Source organism: Mobula birostris, chromosome 14 (genome assembly GCF_030028105.1).
Source record: "Mobula birostris isolate sMobBir1 chromosome 14, sMobBir1.hap1, whole genome shotgun sequence".
Taxonomy (NCBI): Eukaryota; Metazoa; Chordata; class Chondrichthyes; order Myliobatiformes; family Myliobatidae; genus Mobula; species Mobula birostris.
In genome coordinates, this window is record NC_092383.1 from 30,853,187 (window position 1) to 30,872,612 (window position 19,426).

General features: G+C 41.1%; 1 protein-coding gene across 1 annotated transcript in view; it reads left to right on the forward strand.

Moving 5' to 3' along the window:
* Positions 1–6,216, forward strand: part of znf710a (zinc finger protein 710a) — a 57,010-nt gene extending 50,794 nt beyond the window's left edge. The window contains exon 5 of the mRNA XM_072278308.1: positions 5,488–6,216. Coding sequence (XP_072134409.1) covers positions 5,488–5,702 — 215 coding nt within the window. The 3' untranslated portion in view covers positions 5,703–6,216. The remainder of the gene's footprint in view (positions 1–5,487) is intronic.
* Positions 6,217–19,426: the final 13,210 nt, after the last annotated feature.

A 19,426-nucleotide genomic window follows, 5' to 3' on the forward strand; every position in this document is an offset into this window, starting at 1 on the left:
CCCTAATGAGGCAAGGGAAAGTAACCACCAGCTGTCAGGGAGCAATTCTATTACTTTTAAAATGGTGATGGAACAGGATAGTGCAGGCCCATGGGTTAGCATCCTAAAACAGAAGGGCTAATTTTGGGGGAATTGAGTGGGATCTAGCAGAGGTTGATTGAGCTGGTTTGAAGAGTAAGGAGCAAATAGCAAGCATGAGGCTTTTATGAGTATGACGTCAATATTTCTGGGGCAATGTGTTCCTGTTGGAGTAAGGGCAACTTTTGGGAACTTTTGCTAATAAAGTATATTGGAGGTTCTGTTACATACATTAAAAAGGAACCATGCATTAGCTTTAGAAGGATGGGGATGAGTGAATCCCTTTAATTTTATATATTAATAAAAGATAAGACTGAGGCTTAGGAAGATGAGTGGACCTCTGCATCTACTCCTCTTGTCTGGTTAGTTGCGATAGGACAAAATTAAGGACCTCACTTGAGTTACAGAGAGAAAATATTTAAAGAGGATATAAAGGCTGCAAATATTCAACTGTGCAAACCTTGCAATTTGATCACATCTGAAAGAACACTGGGAAATTTTCCATCTTTATTCCTGCCAAGGCATTGTTTACAATCTTGTCAAGTCACTTTCATGTCTCCAAACATAAGACTTTGACTCTTATCAGTATAGCACTGAGCTCCAGTGTCTGTTGGGTCTTGAACCCACAGCTTTCTGGCCTGCTTGCATTTACCCTATATATAGCGGCATGCAAAAGTTTGGGCACCCCTGGTCAAAATTTCTGTTACTGTGAATAGTTAAGTGAGTAGAAGATGATCTGATCTCCAAAAGTCATAAAGATGAAACATTCTTTTCAACATTTTAAGCAAGATTAGTGTATTATTTTTCTTTTCTACAATTTTAGAGTGGAAAAAACGGAAAGGAGCTCCTTGCAAAAGTTTGGGCACCCCAAGAGATTTGAGCTGTCAGATAACTTTTGCCAAGGTCTCAGACTTTAATTAGCTTGTTAGAGCTTGTTCACAGTCATTGTTAGGAAAGGCCAGGTGATGCAAATTTCAAAGCTTTATAAATACCCTGACTCCTCAAACCTTGTCCCAACAATCAGCAGCCATGGGCTCCTCTAAGCAGCTGCATAGCACTCTGAAAATTAAAATAAATGATGCCCACAAAGCAGGAGAAGGCTATAAGAAGATAGCAAAGCGTTTTCAGGTAGCTGTTTCCTCAGTTCGTAATGTAATTAAGAAATGGCAATTAACAGGAATGGTGGAGGTCGAGTTGAGGTCTGGAAGACCAAGAAAACTTTCCAAGAGAACTGCTCGGAGGATCGCTAGAAAGGCAAATCAAAACCCCCCGTTTGACTGCAAAAGACCTTCAGGAAGATTTAGCAAACTCTGGAGTGGTGGTGCACTGTTCTACTGTGCAGCGACACCTGCACAAATATGACCTTCATGGAAGAGTCATCAAAAGAAAACCTTTCTTGCGTCCTCACCGCAAAATTTAGTGTCTGAAGTTTGCAAAGGAACATCGAAACAAGCCTGATGCATTTTGGAAACAAGTCCTGTGGACTGATGAAGTTAAAATAGAACTTTTTGGCCGCAATGAGCAAAGGTATGTTTGGAGAAACCCCTCTTCAATTGTTAAGCACAGGGGTAGATCGATCATGCTTTGGGCTTGTGTTGCAGCCAGCGGCACGGGGAACATTTCACTGGTAGAGGGAAGAGTGAATCCAATTCTGGAAACAATCATCACACCATCTGTTTAAAAAAAAAAAAGCTGAAGATGAAAAGAGGATGGCTTCTACAACAGGATAATGATCCTAAACACACCTCAAAATTCACAATGGACTACCTCAAGAGGTGCAGGCTGAGGGTTTTGCCATGGCCCTCCCCTCACAGACCCCTGACCTAAACATCATCGAAAATCTGTGGATAGACCTCAGAAGAGCAGTGCATGCAAGACAGCCCAAGAATCTCTCAGAACTAGAAGCCTTTTGCAAGGAAGAATGGGTGAAAATCCCCCAAACAAGAATTGAAAGACTCTTAGCTGGCTACAGAAAGCGTTTACAAGCTGTGATACTTGCCAAAGGGGGTGCCCAAACTTTTGCTTCAGACCCTTTCCTTTTTTGTTATTTTGAAAGTGTAAAAGATGGAAATAAAAAAGTAATCTTAAAATATTAAAGGTATGTGTCATCTTTAACTTTATGCCTTTTGGAAATCAGGTCTTCTTTTACTCGTTTAGCTATTCACAGTAACAGGAACTTTGACCAGGGGTGCCCAAACCTTTGCATGCCACTGTATACCCCTCTGTCAAATCTCCCCTCAAACCTCTCCGAACCAAGGAATAAAGTCATAACCTACTCAATCTTTCCTCATAACTCAGGTCCTCCGGTCCTACCAACATTCTTGTAAATTTTCTCTATACTCTTTCAACCTTATTTACCTCTTTCCTGTAAGTAGTGACCAAAACTGCACACAATACTCAAATTAATCCTCACCAATGTCTTAGCTGTTTGATCATGACACAGACAACTGGTCTGTGGGCCATCACGCCACAGAGTGATCTCAGGCAAGAGATTAAGATGAATATTACCACTAGCAGGGAATACTATTATCATTAATAATGAAGAGTGAAACCAGCTGGAGGGTCTGCATGGTGATGGGAGTCCTAAGTTTCTCGTGCCCAGTCCTCCTAACCTTTAACTTCTAGATGGGTATATGCATGTAAATATTCTCGTGTACCAGGAGCATAAGTGCAACATTCCTGGCCAAGTACCATCTTCCCCAGCCAACCAAAACTCAAGTGCTAGTTGATTTTATTTTTAAAAAGACCACTATACAGATTGCTAACATTTCAGCAGTAATGTTACTGATGGCCTGGTTCATATTATGTAGTGCTAAGGTGGTATCATTAGCCAGTTTCTCCAGCATTGAGGCCATCTTGGTGCTCTCATGAGCCAGTCTGGCAGGTCACCAGAACAGAGGTGCTATTATCTAGGAACGCTCAGTTTCACTAATGGTCCTTTGATGGCCCCATAAAGTGAAATGTAGAGAGTGTAAGCAGATGGTATTAGAGGTGTAACACTCTGCAGCTAGCACGATCTTCTGTACTTCAGGTACCTGTTGATGGAAACGTTAAAGGATTTGTGCAACATGCTTTCACTCATAATATGGGTGTCCATTTGTTTTACCGAAAAGGGAGAAGAGACTGGCAAGCACGTGGGATGTCCCAGTACTATCTCGTGTGCAGTTGGTTTGGAGTACAGCGCATTGTCATGAGGGCCATTCAAGGCGCCTCTGGCCACCTTGGCTCAGTCTCGTTGAATATATTACTCATCTTCGTTTCAGGGCCCTGATTTATCATTTAGCTTAGCTGTCCCATTAGATTGTGGATGGTAAGGGCAAGTGAAATGATGCTTACACTACAAGGCTTTTTAACTCTTAACTTTACCTGCAGAGTGAGAACTGTTGTTACTTGAGATTTTCTCAGGGATCCCAAACCTAGGAATAAATTCTCGTAATCAAAGACTTAGCAGGTTACACTGTAGCACCATTTTCATGAGGTTGAGCCTCTAGCCATGGAGATAACAAACAAGTGCATCATCACAACCTAATCATTTAGGTAACTGCATGAAGAAATGAAATCCAGGAGGAGGGTCCAGCTGCAGCAGACTCTGTTTGGGACTATGACTCCAGCAAATTATGCAGTTGCGGCTACTTGCTGTGGTTGTGAATCTTTCATTTTTGATTATACTCATTATCCTTTTTACGGTCTGCACAAGTGTACTTTAGTTTCATAAAGTCTGTTCAGCCAGTGATGCATCATGCTGTAATTTTACTAGTTTATCAAAGAATTCAGAAAGTATTGGCATCCTGATAACATTGGGGTACTATGCGGCTATAAAGATCTACTCTGCTGCTGTGAGAAAGAAGTCAGCTTGTTTGTTCCCTCTTGGTTTTTTTCATCATTCCGGTTAGTGTGAGCTGCATAGATTATACCAAGTATTGCAGTAGATTATAGAAGAGAACTATAAAAGATTATAGTAATATAGCAGTTAGAGTGCTACTACATCTTGGGGTATTTTAGAGTTCATTTCCTGCTCCGCCTGTAAAGAGTTTGTACATTCTCCATGTGGGTTCCTCAAGGTGCTCTGATTTTTCTCCCACACTGTAAGAGACATGCTGGTTAGGTTAATTGTTGGTTGTAAATTGTCCTGTGGTTAGGCTAGTTTTAATTGGTGAGTTGCTGGGTGGTGCAGCTCGATGGGCCGGAAGGGCCTTTCCCCCTAAATAGACCATTTCCTATTTCATATTTGCATTGAACAAGCACAGGCCATACTAGTCTTGTCACTTTCATTTCTCTTACAACACGCTCACTTGGTCCATTCCACTCATACTAACATTCTTGGGACGGGGGACCTTCATGCTACCATTCATGCACAATTAGTATGCACGTGCACACACATTTTGGAATTCCTTTTTTTTTAAAGTGATTGCCCCTTAGTTTGGGTTTGTGTGTGTTTTGCATCTTTCCGTTATAATCTTCTCATCTGCAACAAGTCAAAATATCTGCTCAGCAAAGGGAGGCTATGCTCTTAAAAGAATTTTCTTGCCCCTGCAGTCTGCACTCTATCTGCAATCTGTCCTTGCCTGGACATTGTTAACCCTAGCCTTACCTCAATTTCCACACTTCCATGTGGGACCTTGCCAGAGGCCTTGCTAAAGTTCATGTAGACAAGATCTACTGCCTTTCTTCATCAACTTCCTTGAAAAACTATAAGATTGGTTAGACATCACTTGCCACACACAAAGCCATGTTGACTATCCCTAATCAGTCCGTCTATCCAAATATTTATGTAACCAGTCCTTTAGAATACCTTCCAATAGCTTGTCCACAACTGACACCAGGCTCACCAGCCTAGATCAAATAGAAACATCAAAACACAAAGACTTTTCTAAATAAAAACTTTGATTGTAAGCGTTAATCAACAATAAGTGCATGTAGATAAATTAGTGTGAATTGGAAGAGTTGTAACAAATCACTATGTCAGTCAAATTTTTAAGGCATTGTTTTGCCACCTCCTCCTCTCTTAAATTTAGGAATCATCTATTTGTCAATAAAAGATGGATACTTTTTTTTGGACACAGTACAATAGTACACCCCTATAAAACCCCAAAACATTGAAGTGGAAGTTGGCTGTTCCAGACCACCACCCCTTCCACCCTCTGTTTTTCATCTGTGTAGAGGCTTTCCAACATTCACTACCTGTGGGGAGTAAAAGCAACCAGTATGTTATTTTGTAAATAGTTATTTGGATCTGACCCCTCCCCAAGCTTGTTCCTCTGCATCAATTTCTTTCTGGTTCTTTTGAATACCATCTGATTATCTTTGTAATACTGTACTATGCAATAATGAAGCCTGTAGTTTTAATTCTGTAATTTGCTTAAAACTTGTGATTTAACCTTCCTTTGACAATTTTCCTCTACCTTACAGAAAGTTTATTGGACATTGGACATTCAGAACATATGGGAAGTCAGCAAGGAGATATTGATGATTATGAAGAAAATTCTTTTGATTACGCAGGTGGGAGAAAAGCTCCTGATGACACTTCAGATTCAATAAAAATGTCTGATGAAGAAAGTATAAAAGATATGTACTTTAATTTTGAAAAAGAAGCTGAACGATATGGAATGGACTTAAAACCATAACTGAAGTGAAGCCAAAAATTAAACTGATCCTGTGCTTTGACCATTGTTAATTGTGCATAGCTTTTTATTAATGCTGCAGTTGCAGATTTTGAATTACATTCCAATTTTAAGCCTATGTTCACAAAAACATTGTAATGTGAATCCATTTACACGTTACTAATCTCAGGGTTCTGTGATTTTTTTTTAAAGATGGTCTATTCTGGACCAAAGCAGATGACTACTACCAAAATTGTTGGTCTTTACTGTGTAAAATATAACTTGGGTTCTGTACATATACATACAAACACAAATACAGATTCATTTATTTATCATGTACATCAAACCATACAGTGAAATGCACTGTTGCATTAACAACCAACACAACCTAAGGATTTGCTGGGGACAGCCCGCAATACATATACACGTTTACACAGTAATTCATTGAATTACATTGTGGAGTGGCTTTTGTGGATTTATTTTCTTACTGGACTATATAATCATCTACAATAGCAATAAAATAACAAATCTGTTTAAAGTTGCTTGTGAAATGTTTATTTGCACAATGACGTAATCGTTGAATTTGATTGGATGTGAAGAGGAGGAAAATGTCAGCAAATAACAAAAGGGTGGACCTATATGATAGCATGGAGAGTGTGCATTAATGCGAGAGGAAAAAGTGAACTGCTAAGTATAGATCACTATATTTGCCAATCTTCACTATTCCAGAAGTATTCTGGATAGCATAGGTAATTGGTTTTAGTACATCCAGCCTTAAACACCTTGTACCCTGTTTCATCCATTCTCATCTTTTATAAATGTGGGAAGTTTGTGACTTCATTTATCACTAAGTTTAAAGCAGCCGGTGCTCTATACCATTATGTAAGACACCTGATAATTCCTTTATACCTAGCTCTAAACTTGAATCTTTCTCATCCCTCTGCAAATGCATCCTTCCATGGCCCATTATCTGTCCCCTCATCCCCATTTTCAACCTGCTGACTGTGCAACTATCTTGTTTAGCTCCTAGGTTAACTGTCTGTAGCCTACTTACAATATCATTCAAATCTGCTGTCATAATCTCCTTAAGTACATAATACCCACTCTTGTAGGTAGAGATGGTTATGCATTTGAGCAAACAACAGGAATTCTGCAGATGCTGGAAATTCAAGCAGCACACATCAAAGTTGCTGGTGAACGCAGCAGGCCAAGCAGCATCTGTAGGAAGAGGTGCAGTCGACGTTTCAGGCCGAGACCCTCGTCAGGACTAACTGAAGGAAAAGTGAGTAAGGGATTTGAAAGTTGGGGGAGGGAGGGGGAGATCCAAAATGACAGAGAAGACAGGAGGGGGAGGGATAGAGCCAAGAGCTGGACAGGTGATAGGCAAAAGGGGATACGAGAGGATCATGGGACAGGAGGCCCGGGAAGAAAGACGGGGGGGGGGACCCAGAGGATGGGCAAGAGGTATATTCAGAGGGACAGAGGGAGAAAAAGGAGAGTGAGAGAAAGAATGTGTGGATAAAAATGAGTAATAGATGGGGTACGAGGGGGAGGTGGGGCCTTAGCGGAAGTTAGAGAAGTCGATGTTCATGCCATCAGGTTGGAGGCTACCCAGACGGAATATAAGGTGTTGTTCCTCCAACCTGAGTGTGGCTTCATCTGACTGGGGTGTTATACTGCGTCCGGTGCTCCCGATGTGGCCTTTTATATATTGGCGAGACCCGACGCAGACTGGGAGACGGCTTTGCTGAACATCTACACTCTGTCCGCCAGAGAAAGCAGGATCTCCCAGTGGCCACACATTTTAATTCCACATCCCATTCCCATTCTGACATGTCTATCCACGGCCTCCTCTACTGTAAAGATGAAGCCACACTCAGGTTGGAGGAACAACACCTTCTATTCCGTCTGGGTAGCCTCCAACCTGATGGCATAAACATCGACTTCTCTAACTTCTGCTAGGCCCCACCTCCCCCTCGTACCCCATCTGTTACTTATTTTTATGCACACATTCTTTTTCTCGCTCTCCTTTTTCTCCCTCTGTCCCTCAGAATATACCCCTTGCTCATCCTCTGGGTCCCCACCCCCCCCTTGTCTTTCTTCCCGGGCCTCCTGTCCCATGATCCTCTCGTATCCCCTTTTGCCTATCACCTGTCCAGCTCTTGGCTCTATCCCTCCTCCTCCTGTCTTCTCCTATCATTTTGGATCTCCCCCTCCCCCTCCAACTTTCAAATCCCTTACTCACTCTTCCTTCAGTTAGTCCTGACGAAGGGTCTCGGCCTGAAACGTCGACTGCACCTCTTCCTACAGATGCTGCTTGGCCTGCTGCGTTCACCAGCAACTTTGATGTGTGTTGCTATGCATTTGAGCAGATTGTTTCCATTTTTTTCAACTTTAAGGTGTTAGTAGTTTAAATTCCAAGAATTTCTATAATCTGATTACCTCCCTTGCCAAATGAATGACCTTGAGTGAAGCTGTTTTGGTATTCATGATGGCGCTGTTCCCCCAGCACTATCTCTCAGTTGTCAGCAATTGTTGACCTCCTCACCATCCTCTTTATCTTTCCTGAATTAAAGAATCCTTAGAATAGTCTGTTCCTTATTGGTTCTCATGCTTATGGATTTAGTCATAAAGAAGTACTGCACAAAAACAAGCCCTTTGGCCCATTTAGTCCAAGTCAAAACCATTAAACTGCCTACTCCCAACAATCTGCCCTGGGACCATATCCTTACTATCCATGTCTCTCCAAGCTATTCTTAAACATTGAAATCGAGCTTACATGGATGACTTTTGCTTGCAGCTCATTTCACACTCGCTCAACGCTCTGAGTGAAGAAGTTTCCCCTTGTGTTCCCCTAAGCTTGTCACTTTTTACCCTTGTGTTATCCCACCCAACCTCAGTGGAAAAAGCCTGCTTGCATCTACTGTCTATACCCCTCATAATTTTGTGTACCTCTATCAAAAGTCCTCGCAGTCGTCTATGTTCTAAAGAAAGTCGTAAGGAAAGATTTGAATAGCTTATAACTGTGGTTCTCCAGATCTAGCAAGATTCTTGTAAATTTTTTCTGCACTCTTTCAACCTTGTTTACATCCTTCTTGTAGGTGACCCAAACTGCGCACAATACTCCAAATTAGGTCTCACCAATGTCTTGTATAACTTCAACATAACATCCTATTTCCTGCACTCGTACATTGATTAATGAGGCCAATGTGCCAAAAATTTTCTTTATCTACCTGTGGTGCCACTTTTGCTGAATTGTGCACCTGTTATTCCCAGATCCATTTTGTTCTACTGCACTCCTCAGTAACCCACCATTCACTGTGTAAGACCTACTCTGGATGGTCACTTGTCTGCATTAAGTTCCATCTGCCGTATTTCAGCCCATTTTTCCAACTGGTCCAGATCCTTCTGCAAGCCATGATGGCCTTCCTGGCTGTCCACTATACACCCAATTTTGGTGTCATCCACAAAATTGCATTTATAAGACAGTTGGACATAGGAGCAGAATTAGGCCATTCAGCCCATCGAGTCTGCTCATCAATTCCATCGTGGCTGATCCCAGATCCCACTCAACCCCATATACCTGCCTTGCCATATCCTTTGATGCCCTGATCAATCAGGAAACAATCAACTTCCACCTTAGGTATACCATAGACTTGGCCTCCACAGCAGTCTGTGGCAAAGCATTCCACAGATTCTCGATTCTATGGCTTAAAAAAAAATCCTCTTTACCTCAGTTCTAAAAGGTTGCCCTTCAGTTTTGAGGCTGTGCCCTCTAATTCTGGATACCCCCACCATTAGAAACATCCTCTCTACATCCACCCTATCTGGTTCTTTCAATTTTCAGTAATGTGATCAAATGTTGGAAGATCTAGAGGCTGGCACCTATCTAAGCAGCACACACAAAACGCTGGAGGAACTCAGCAAGCCAGGTAGCATTTATAGGAAAAAAAAAGTACAGTCAACAATTCAGGCTGAAACCCAAAAACAAGTCCTGCCAAAGGATTTTGCCTTGGAACGCCAATGCTGCCTGGCCTGCTGAGTTCCTCCAGTATTTTGTGTATGTTGCTTGGATTTCCAGCGTCTGCAGATTTTCTCTTGCTTGTGACTGGCCCCTATCGATTTTGCTCCCCCCTGCACCCCTCCTCTTGTCCTCCTGTCCATCTGGAATATAAAACAACACAGGAACAGGCCTTTCTGCCCTTATTGTGCCAAACCAGCTAGAAGGTAAATCAAAAACTAATCCCTCTACCTATACAATGTCAAAAGCTTTCTATCTTCCTTATTCATGTGCCTATCTAAGCGTCTCTTAAAAGCCTCTAATTATCTCTGCCTCTTCCACCATACACTGGCAGCACATTCCAGGCATCCACCACTCAGAGGAAAGAAGACTTGAGCTGTCTACTCCGTCTGTCTTTCATAATCTTATAAACCTCTATCAGATCTCCACAGTTTCAAAAAGAAACAACCCAAGTTATTATGGGTCTCTGTTTCTGCTTCTATTTTCTGCATGTTGCTCTCTAGCAAATTATTCAATAACATGTTTATTTCTACATGTAAACTAATAACATCTAGTTTCTCTCAGATGCTGCCTGGCCTGCTGCGTTCACCAGCAACTTTGATGTGTGTTGCTTGAATTTCCAGCGTCTGCAGAATTCCTCGTGTTAACATCTAGTTTCATTTTACCATCTCTTTTGATCTGATCCCTCCACTATTCCTAATTGTCATCTCTCAAACTTAATGTCACATCAGTTTTTGAGCAGAAGCTCGAGTACCTGGCACTCTGAACCAAATTGTCCACAATGCCAGTGATCCGAAATGTATTTTGAACTTTGGATCTTATACTTGTTCCTCACTGAGATTGATTTCCACCTCATTAACATTGAATCTGTTCTGCCTCAACTCTCCTCACAGAATAAAAAAAACATTATTAATCATTAGTTCTGTATTTTTAAAAATGCAAATACACACATCATGGGTTGTACTCATTCCATTTTTCATAGCCTAAAAGTCTGCTTGTAACCTAGCCAATATCATGTCCTTTGCTAACTTTTGTGCCCCCGCCCCACCATCCTGTAGTGTTTCCAGCTTTAAAATACCCATCCTTTGTTTTTAGCTTGTACTATCGGATGATAAGGCTTCATTCCCTCAGCATTTTGACACATTAAAATTTATTGATGTGTTACATTACTGATCTTCACTAATATGGCTCTGCATGATTTGTGTGAAGTGCCTGGGGAAGTTCTGGTTGTAGATGGTTTCTTTTAAGGATGCTGTGCAAATGAAAATATATAAAAGGGAGAACATAGAAGAGTACAGCACAGGAACAGGCCCTTCAGCCCACAGTGTTGTGCTGACCCAGCTAAAAAGCAAATCAAAACACCCAACACTAATCCCTCCTACCTACACCATATCCATATCCCTCCCTCCTTCCCTTCATTTGCCTACTTAAACATCTCTTAAAAGCCTCTGATGTATTTGCCTCTACCACCATACCAGGCAGCACATTTCAGGCATCCACACTCTCTAAATAAAAAAACCTTCCCCCTCAATCATTTTTAAACTACCCTTCCTGACCTTCAATGCATAGCCTCTGGTATTAGACATTTGGAAGATGAAACAGTGGGTGAGATGGTTAGTGTGGAAAAGTGATATTTGGATTTGTTAATTTAATAGGCACTAAGTTCTACATTATTACAGAATTTGATACGCCATCTGTGTACAAACACAGCTTCCTGTAAATTCTTGTCTCAATGTTGGAAACCAGCTTCCTAAATTTTATTTATAATTGTTCCACTCAAGCAATTGAGCATGACCCACCCTCAGACTACGTAATGTTTTCTGTGAGGAGTAGTGAGAATATAAACACCCATAGGACTTAAGAAGAACACAGAGAACATGGAGGATCCAACAGCAGAGAAATGACAAAGCAAAAGAAAGGAATACAAAGAAAGAAATTTAAAAAATAATTTTTTTTAGGCATCTGTTAGTCTTGCGAGACCATGGATCTGCACCTGGAAAGTCTTCACTCTGCAGGGTGCAGGCCTGGGCAAGGTTGTATGGAAGACCAGCAGTCTCCCATGCTGCAAGTCTCCCCTCTCCATGACACCGATATTGTCCGAGGGAAGGGCATTAGGACCCATACAGCTTAGCACCGGTGTTGTCGCAGAGCAGTGTGTGATTAAGTGCCTTGCTCAAGGACGCAACGCGCTGCCTTGGCTGGGGCTCGAACTTACGACCTTCAGATCGCTAGTCGAATGCCTTAATCACTTGGCCACATGCCCACACTAAAAAAAAAATATAAGATTGTGTAACATACTGAAAACAAAAGTGACTGCAGATGCTATGATTTGGAACAAAATCAGAATGCTAGAAAATCTTAGCTGGTTATGTAGAATCCATGGAGGCAAAAAGGTGTATGTCAGCCTTTTGGGTCATGATTATGCAGGACTCAGAGGAAAGATTGCCAGTATTTAACAGTGTGGTGGATGGGGGTGGGGGCGTGGTGAGATCGAGTCTGATAGTCATAGGTTCAACAAAATTGGAAGAGGATGGTGGACAGAGAACCAGGTGAAGGAAGGGTATAGGAAAGGGGACGAAAGGGAGAAGAAAATGAATAGGCAGGTGTGTGTGTGTGTGTGTGTGTGTGGGGGGGGGGGCGCGGGGTTGGGAGTGTGAGGGGAAGAGAGAGGGCACTGGGTGCATGGTTGCCCTGAAATTGCCATTTGCTCTGTTCATAACATTGAATGAAAAGGTGACTTTTATGAAGCACTTGAGCTCTGTCCACAACTTCCATATGTGCTTCTGGTTGCATGCCATTTTAACTCTCCTTACGACTCCCACAGTGACCTTTCTGCCCTTGGCCTTCTGCATTGCTATGGAGAAGCTAAATGCAAATTAGAAAAATAATCTCCGACTCTTTTGGGTGGTGTATGTATCGATGGTATCAGGATTAAATTTGTTTCCTGTTCTCTCTCAGTCCTGATGTAGCGTCTCAATCAGTTTCACTTTCATCTTCACAGATGTTGCTTGACCTACTGAGTTTTTCTATTTCATTCATCTTATATTTTATTTAATTTTTTCATATGAACAATATTTTGTAAGGAATCTCAATGGCATGACTAAAGCTTTGAACAAGTACATTAAGGGAGATGGTAGCAGAGGCTATTATAGACATCTTTTAAAAAACATGTAACTAGTAATCTGAAATTACAGCCTTGTGAAATACCTTGTTTTGAGAGAGAAAAATAAAACATCAAAGGACCTGTGAAGAGAGCTCATGCTAAGTACAGTACAAAATGAGTCCTGATAATTTAGCTCCAGAAGCTCAAGGTGAGAAAACTGTATTGTACTTGTTATTTTACAGTTTATCCTATTCAATTGGAATGTTGTCAATGTAAAATAGTTAAGAGAAAGAGAATCTAAGCATGTTATTGATAGAAATCTATTAACAAGATGAGAGTGACTTCAGTCACCTTCCTTAATAGTAACAGGAAAGTCAAAGGCAGCAGATAAATGGGAGTGCCAGTGATTACAGGTCACATGCCATCCTTGGAAATGCATCAATATGTTCTGGGTCACTGGGTCAAAATACTGGAACATCTTACTAAATGGAGTTTAGGGATTCTATTGCCACGAAGGCTGCAACGACTTAAGCCACCAGCTCACTGCCACCTGCCCTGGACAATCATGACTGCACCCAGAGAATGAACAAATAAGCAGTGATTTGAGAGCTAGCAGAGATGCAGATAAATCAGGTTAGTTGAATCTAATGAAAGTGCTGATTAAATGACCGTGGATGGAGACAGGAGAGATTGCAGATGCTGGAATCTGGAGCAACAAAGATGCAGGAAAACAAAGTAGGTTAGACAGCATCGATGAGAGGAAATGAACAATGGACATGTTTGGTCAAGGGCCTTCTCCTGGCTGTAAATATAGTTCATGGACTTCCCAGAAGTGTTAAACTATATGGCATACAAAGTTCATTGAGTGGATAAGGTATACAAAATATTAACATTTGGTTAGATTTCACTGACATTCTACATTCATTTCTGAGTAGATGAGTCATTGTTCTCAGAGATACAACAGAGAAACCAGGACTGAAAGAATTATGAGTCAAGAGTACATTATATATGACCTTGGTTATAGAAGATTAAAAGATTATCTAACTGAGGCGCTTAACTAATGTTTTCCTTTGGCGAGGAAGTACAGAACGAAGGAGCAATACATTCTAAACTAAGCTTTGTTATTCAAAGCTAGTGTCAAGAGGTACCTCAATGGAAATCTAAACACTTATCTCAAAATGTGTCGAGGTTAGGTTAATTAGAATATTTAAAATACGTATTTTTGGATAATGTTAATGGTTACAAAATGAAAGAAAACGGTGAACAATTTGAATGATGGAAAGGACATGAAAAGCTGAATCATTCTATAGTGAAATAGGTTAACAATAAAACCCACTGATTTATGAAGCAAAGTTGTGCCGTATAAACCCCAGGTAAGTCAGGGCCACTGTTCTTGGAAGAAAAATTCCCCTTTCACCCCCCTCCCCGTATCTTTCTATCTCTCTCCCTATTTGTCTCTCAACATCTGTATCTCTATCTACCTCTCTATGCACGGCTTTATATCTCCCTCCCATGACCCATCCCCCAGTTGCCTTATTTTTTTTTGTATTTGCACAGATTGTCTTTTCGCATTGGTTGTTCATCTTTGTAGTTAATTACTGCAAGTAAATGAATGTCAGTATAGTACATGATACTCTTAGGCACATATATAGAGCTAAGCTGCCTAAGACTTTTCACAGTACTGTATATTATGTCTTTGCAGTTACCAAATAGCACTTAATATTACTGAGCTAATACAAAGCTGAGTACATAGAGCTTGTACAGCACAGGAACAAGTCCTTTGGCCCACAATGTTGTGCCAAGCCAACTGAAAAGCAAATCAAAAACACCCAAACACTAAACTCTCCTACCTACACAATATTCATATCCCCCCATCTTCCATGTGTCTATCCAGAAGTCTCTTAAAAGCCTCTAATGTCTTTGCCTCTACCACCACACCAGGCAGCACATTCCAGACATCCACCGCTCTCTGAGTAAAAAAACTTACCCCTCATATCCCCTTTGAACCTACTCGCTCTCACCTTCAGTACATACCCTCTGGTATTAGACATTTAAACAGATGTTCTCTGTTCACTCATAATCTTATAAACCTCTGTCAGATCTCCCCTCAGGCTCTGCTGCTCCACAGAAAACAACCCAAGTTTGCCCAGCCTCTCGTGATAGCACATGCCCTCTAAACCAGGCAGCATCTTTGTAAACCTCTTCTGCACCCTCTGCAAAACCTCAACATCTCTCCTATAATGGGGCGACCAGAACTGTATGCAATACTCCAGATGTGGCCTAATGAAAATAAAATTGCAACATAACCTCTTGATTTTTGGACTCAGTGCCCCGACTAATATAAGCAAGAAATCCATAAGCCTTCTAACCACTGAATTGACCTGAATAGCCACTTTCAAGGAGCAATGAACTTGGATCCCAAGATCTCTCTGCTCAACAACACTGTTAAGGATCTTGCTCTCAGTGTACTGTTTCTTTACATTTGTCTTACCAAGGCGCAAAGTACTCTTATTCCTGTTTCCCAATCACCTAGCTATTTTAACCAATGTACAGCATCATGCAAAAGTCTTAGGGTCCCTAACTATATATTTATGTGCCCAAGACTTTTGTGCAGTACTATATGCACTTTGATAATAAAGTTACTTTGAATTTTGCTCCTGTCGCTATGAATGAAACGACAAGTTTATTTCCATCTCTGACCCCATTTGATTGGACAAAGAAGTACTATTCGTGGAGCTGCTAAATCTGAATTAATCTTTATAAGACTGTAAGTGTTCATGCTTAATTATTGCTGGAGTGAAACCCAACTGCTATTGGGGATAGCTCAATAACTTTTCCCATTGATTCATCTTAGGTGAAGGTGTTTGATGTTTTCACACAAAGATCATAGTCATAGTCAATAAGCTATGACTATGACTATGACTATGATCTTTGAGTGAAAACATCAAACACCTTCACCTAGGAGGACAAGTGACTAAATCACTGACACAGGAGAGAGGAGAAAGAAAAGACTGAGCTGAAAATAGTACAGTTGGTGTTGAGCGAAGTTTATGCCAATCAAATTGTCACAGGTGTAGAGTCATAGAAAAGTATAGCACAGAAGCAGGTCCTTTGGGCCATCTAGCCCATGCTGAACCATTTAACCTACCTACTCCCATTAACCTGTACTGGGACCATAGCCCTCCATACCCCTACCGTCCACGTACTGTATCTATCCAACTTCTCTTCCATGTTGTAAACAAAGGAAGGTCAGAGTAGCCCTTAGCAGAAAGTACGGAAGAAGTCGGGATAATCAATCTCCAGTACGCAAGACCAAACTCCTTCCAGTGATTAAAAGTCAAAATCAAAGTTTACTGTCATCTCATCTGTACAATAGCAGGAGTTACCTTTTAACTCATCCATAGTTGAAGTGCTCTGTATCTGAGCAAGGTTTAAAGTTAAAGACAGCTTGCAAGACCACTGCAAAGGGGCAACAGACTATACAGGTGGAAATGAGATAGTGTTGGAGTGAGTTACATTCAGTCATAATTATGGAGATGTACTGTACATATGAACTGAGAATTAAGCCTTCACAGAACTCGGAATATAATAGTGCATGGAGTTTTGTAGTTTATGCTAAATAATATTTCTTATTTCCTTGTAATATCTTACTTTTATTTGCAGTGCTTGAATTTATATTATTTTGTTTGTAACATTTACTCAATAATAAAATTATATTTAAAAGAGTTCTGGACTGTTCTATTCTGAGGCCCTGGACGGGTTGAGGACAAGATGACTATCTCCAGACTTGGTACTCAATGTGAGGTCTGACAGGGAAAAGGAATATAGGGTAGAGCAGTATTCTGGTGAGAAATTATTGCTCTTAACTTGGAAAGTAGCCTCATGTGTGGCAAGTTGTCAAAGGCCTTCCAAAAGTCCAAATATACAATATACAACATGCGCTGCATCCCCTTTATCTATCCTACTTTTAATCTCAGAGAATTCCAACAGGTTCAAAAGGCAAGATTTTCCCTTAAGGAAGCCATGCTGACTCTGTCCTACCTCGTCCTGTTTGTCCAAGTACTCCATAACCTCATCCTGAACAATTGACTCCAACATCTTCCCAACCATTGAGGTCAGGCTAACTGGTCTCTAATCTTCTTTCTGCTGCCTTTCTTCTTTCTTAAAGAGTGGAGTGAAATTTGCAGTTTTCCAGTCCACTGGCACCATACCAGAGTCCAATGCTTTTTGAAAGATGATTATTAATTCCTCCATAATTTCTACCACTACCTCTTTCAGGACTCTAGGGTGCAGTTCATCTGGTCTGGGTGACTTATGTACCCTTATGTCTTTCAACTTTTGAGCACCTTCTCCCTAGTAATAATAACTACATTCACTTCTCTTCCCTCACACTCCAACACCTGGCGCAGTGCTAGTGTTTTCCACAGTGAAGGCTAATGCAAACTGTGCATTTAGTTCATCTTCTATCTCCTTGGCCTCTGTTATTATTTCTGTGGCCTCATTTTCTAGCGAACCTATATCCACTCTCGTCTCTTTTATTTTTTACATACTTGAAAAAGCTTTTATTACCCACTTTGATATTGTTTGCTAGCTTGCTTTCATATTTCATCTTTTCCCTCCTAATGATTCTTTTAGCTGCTCTCTGTAGGTTGTTAAAAGCTTTCCAATCCTTTATCTTCCCATTTTTTTTGCTTTGATCTATGCCCTCTCTTTTGTTTTTACATTAACTTTGACTTCCCTTGTCAGCCAGAGTTGTACTATTTTTCCATTTGAGTATTTCTTTGTTTTTGGAATACATCTACCCCTGCACCTTCCTCATTTTCCCAGAAACACAAGCCATTGCTGCTCTGCTGTCATCCCTGCCAGCATCTCCTTCCAACTTACTTAGGCCAACTTCTTTCTCATACCACTGTAATTTCCTTTACTCTGTCAAAATATTGCTACGTCGGACTTGACTTTCTCCCTATCGAATTTCAAGTTGAACTCAATCATATTGTGGTCACTGCCTCCCAAGGGTTCTTTTACCTTAAGCTCCCTAATCACCTCTGGTTGATTACATTACACCCAGTCCAGTGTAGCTGATCCTCTAGTAGGCTCAATGACAAATTGCTCTAAAAAACCATCTCGTAGGCATTCAACAAGTTCACTCTCAAAATCTATTACCAACCTGATTTTCCCAATTGACCTGCACATTAAAATCTCCCATGTCTATCATAACATTGCCCTTTTGACACGTCTTTTCTATTTCCTGTTATAATCTGTGGTCCACATCCCAGCTACTGTTGGAAAGCCTGTATATAATTCAAAGGTACATTTAGTGCCAGAAATGTATACAATATACATCCTGAAATACTTTTTCTTTGCAAACATCCATGAAAACAGAGGAGTTCCCCAATGACAATTAAAGGTTAGAATCCCAATGCCCCCCCAGCTCCCCCTCCCATGCTTAAGCAACAGCAAAGCAATGATCCCCCCTCCCCCACCAGCAAAAAAGCATTGCCCCCCCCCCACGAGCACTCAAACACGCAGCAAAGCATCAATAAAGATGCAGACTTGCGGTACTCCAGACTACTCGTTCACCCGGTATTTGACATACCACAGGCTCTCTCCCTAATCAGGGAAAAAGAGGATTCTCCATTTCACAGTAGAGGGGAAACGAACAACTCGCTGATTTATGATGTTAAAAGTCTATTGCGTTGCTTTTTCCTAGCTCTCTGCCCAAAGAACTCAGGTCTTTGGGCACACAGCCAGAGATCTTCTGTCTCCCACGACACATCGATTTTCTGCAGAGGCACCGACCTCAAGTCCATCCGCCTCCAGAGCCATGAAATCCCTATGGCTATCATACTGGGCAGGGAGAGCAGTACTTGGCTGTACAGTTCTTGAGGGGTCGGATGGATTCTGAAAGAATCCTGCAAGCCTTAAGGTTCAAGATATGATTGCCCAACTCTCAGAAAAGTTGGTTAGTCAGGCTGCAGGGAATTGCAACTCCACTCATGGAGGAGATATGCTGAGGGAAGGGTAACATTAGCTGAAATTCTCTACATTCTCGAAGCAATGATAAGACTCTAACACTCAAAATCCCAATCCCTGTATGATAGCCACAGTAGATTGACAATAGACCTGATTGTAGGAGGAAAAAGAGGGAAGGATCAAGAAGGTACAGAGGCATTGCAATATGGTGATCTATTTCAGCTAAAAAAAAACAAAACTAGGTGTTGGGAGGATTTATGAGATATACACTGTCTGAGAACCACTTTGGATAAACGTAAAGCCACTAGACAGCATGAAAGAGTTGTGATGGGGTCAGAGGGGTAAAAGCTTAAAGTATGAAAACAAATGATTTAAAAATAGATTTATTTGATCATTGCTTATGAAATCACAGCGTCAGTGAATCTATGTGGGGGAAAGATGTGTGGCCATTCCTGGAAAAGGAGCATTTTGTTAAAGAAGCCCAGAGGGGTGTTCAGGAGGAGACTGTTTGCCGACACCAGCAGGAATGGGGGAGAATACTGGGAGAAGTAGAAATAGAAACCGTGAAGACCCTTAAAGAAACAGAAGGAGATTTAGTAGTAGTAAATTCACCTCAGGCAATTTTATCGGTTTGATCCATTGAGAAGCTGG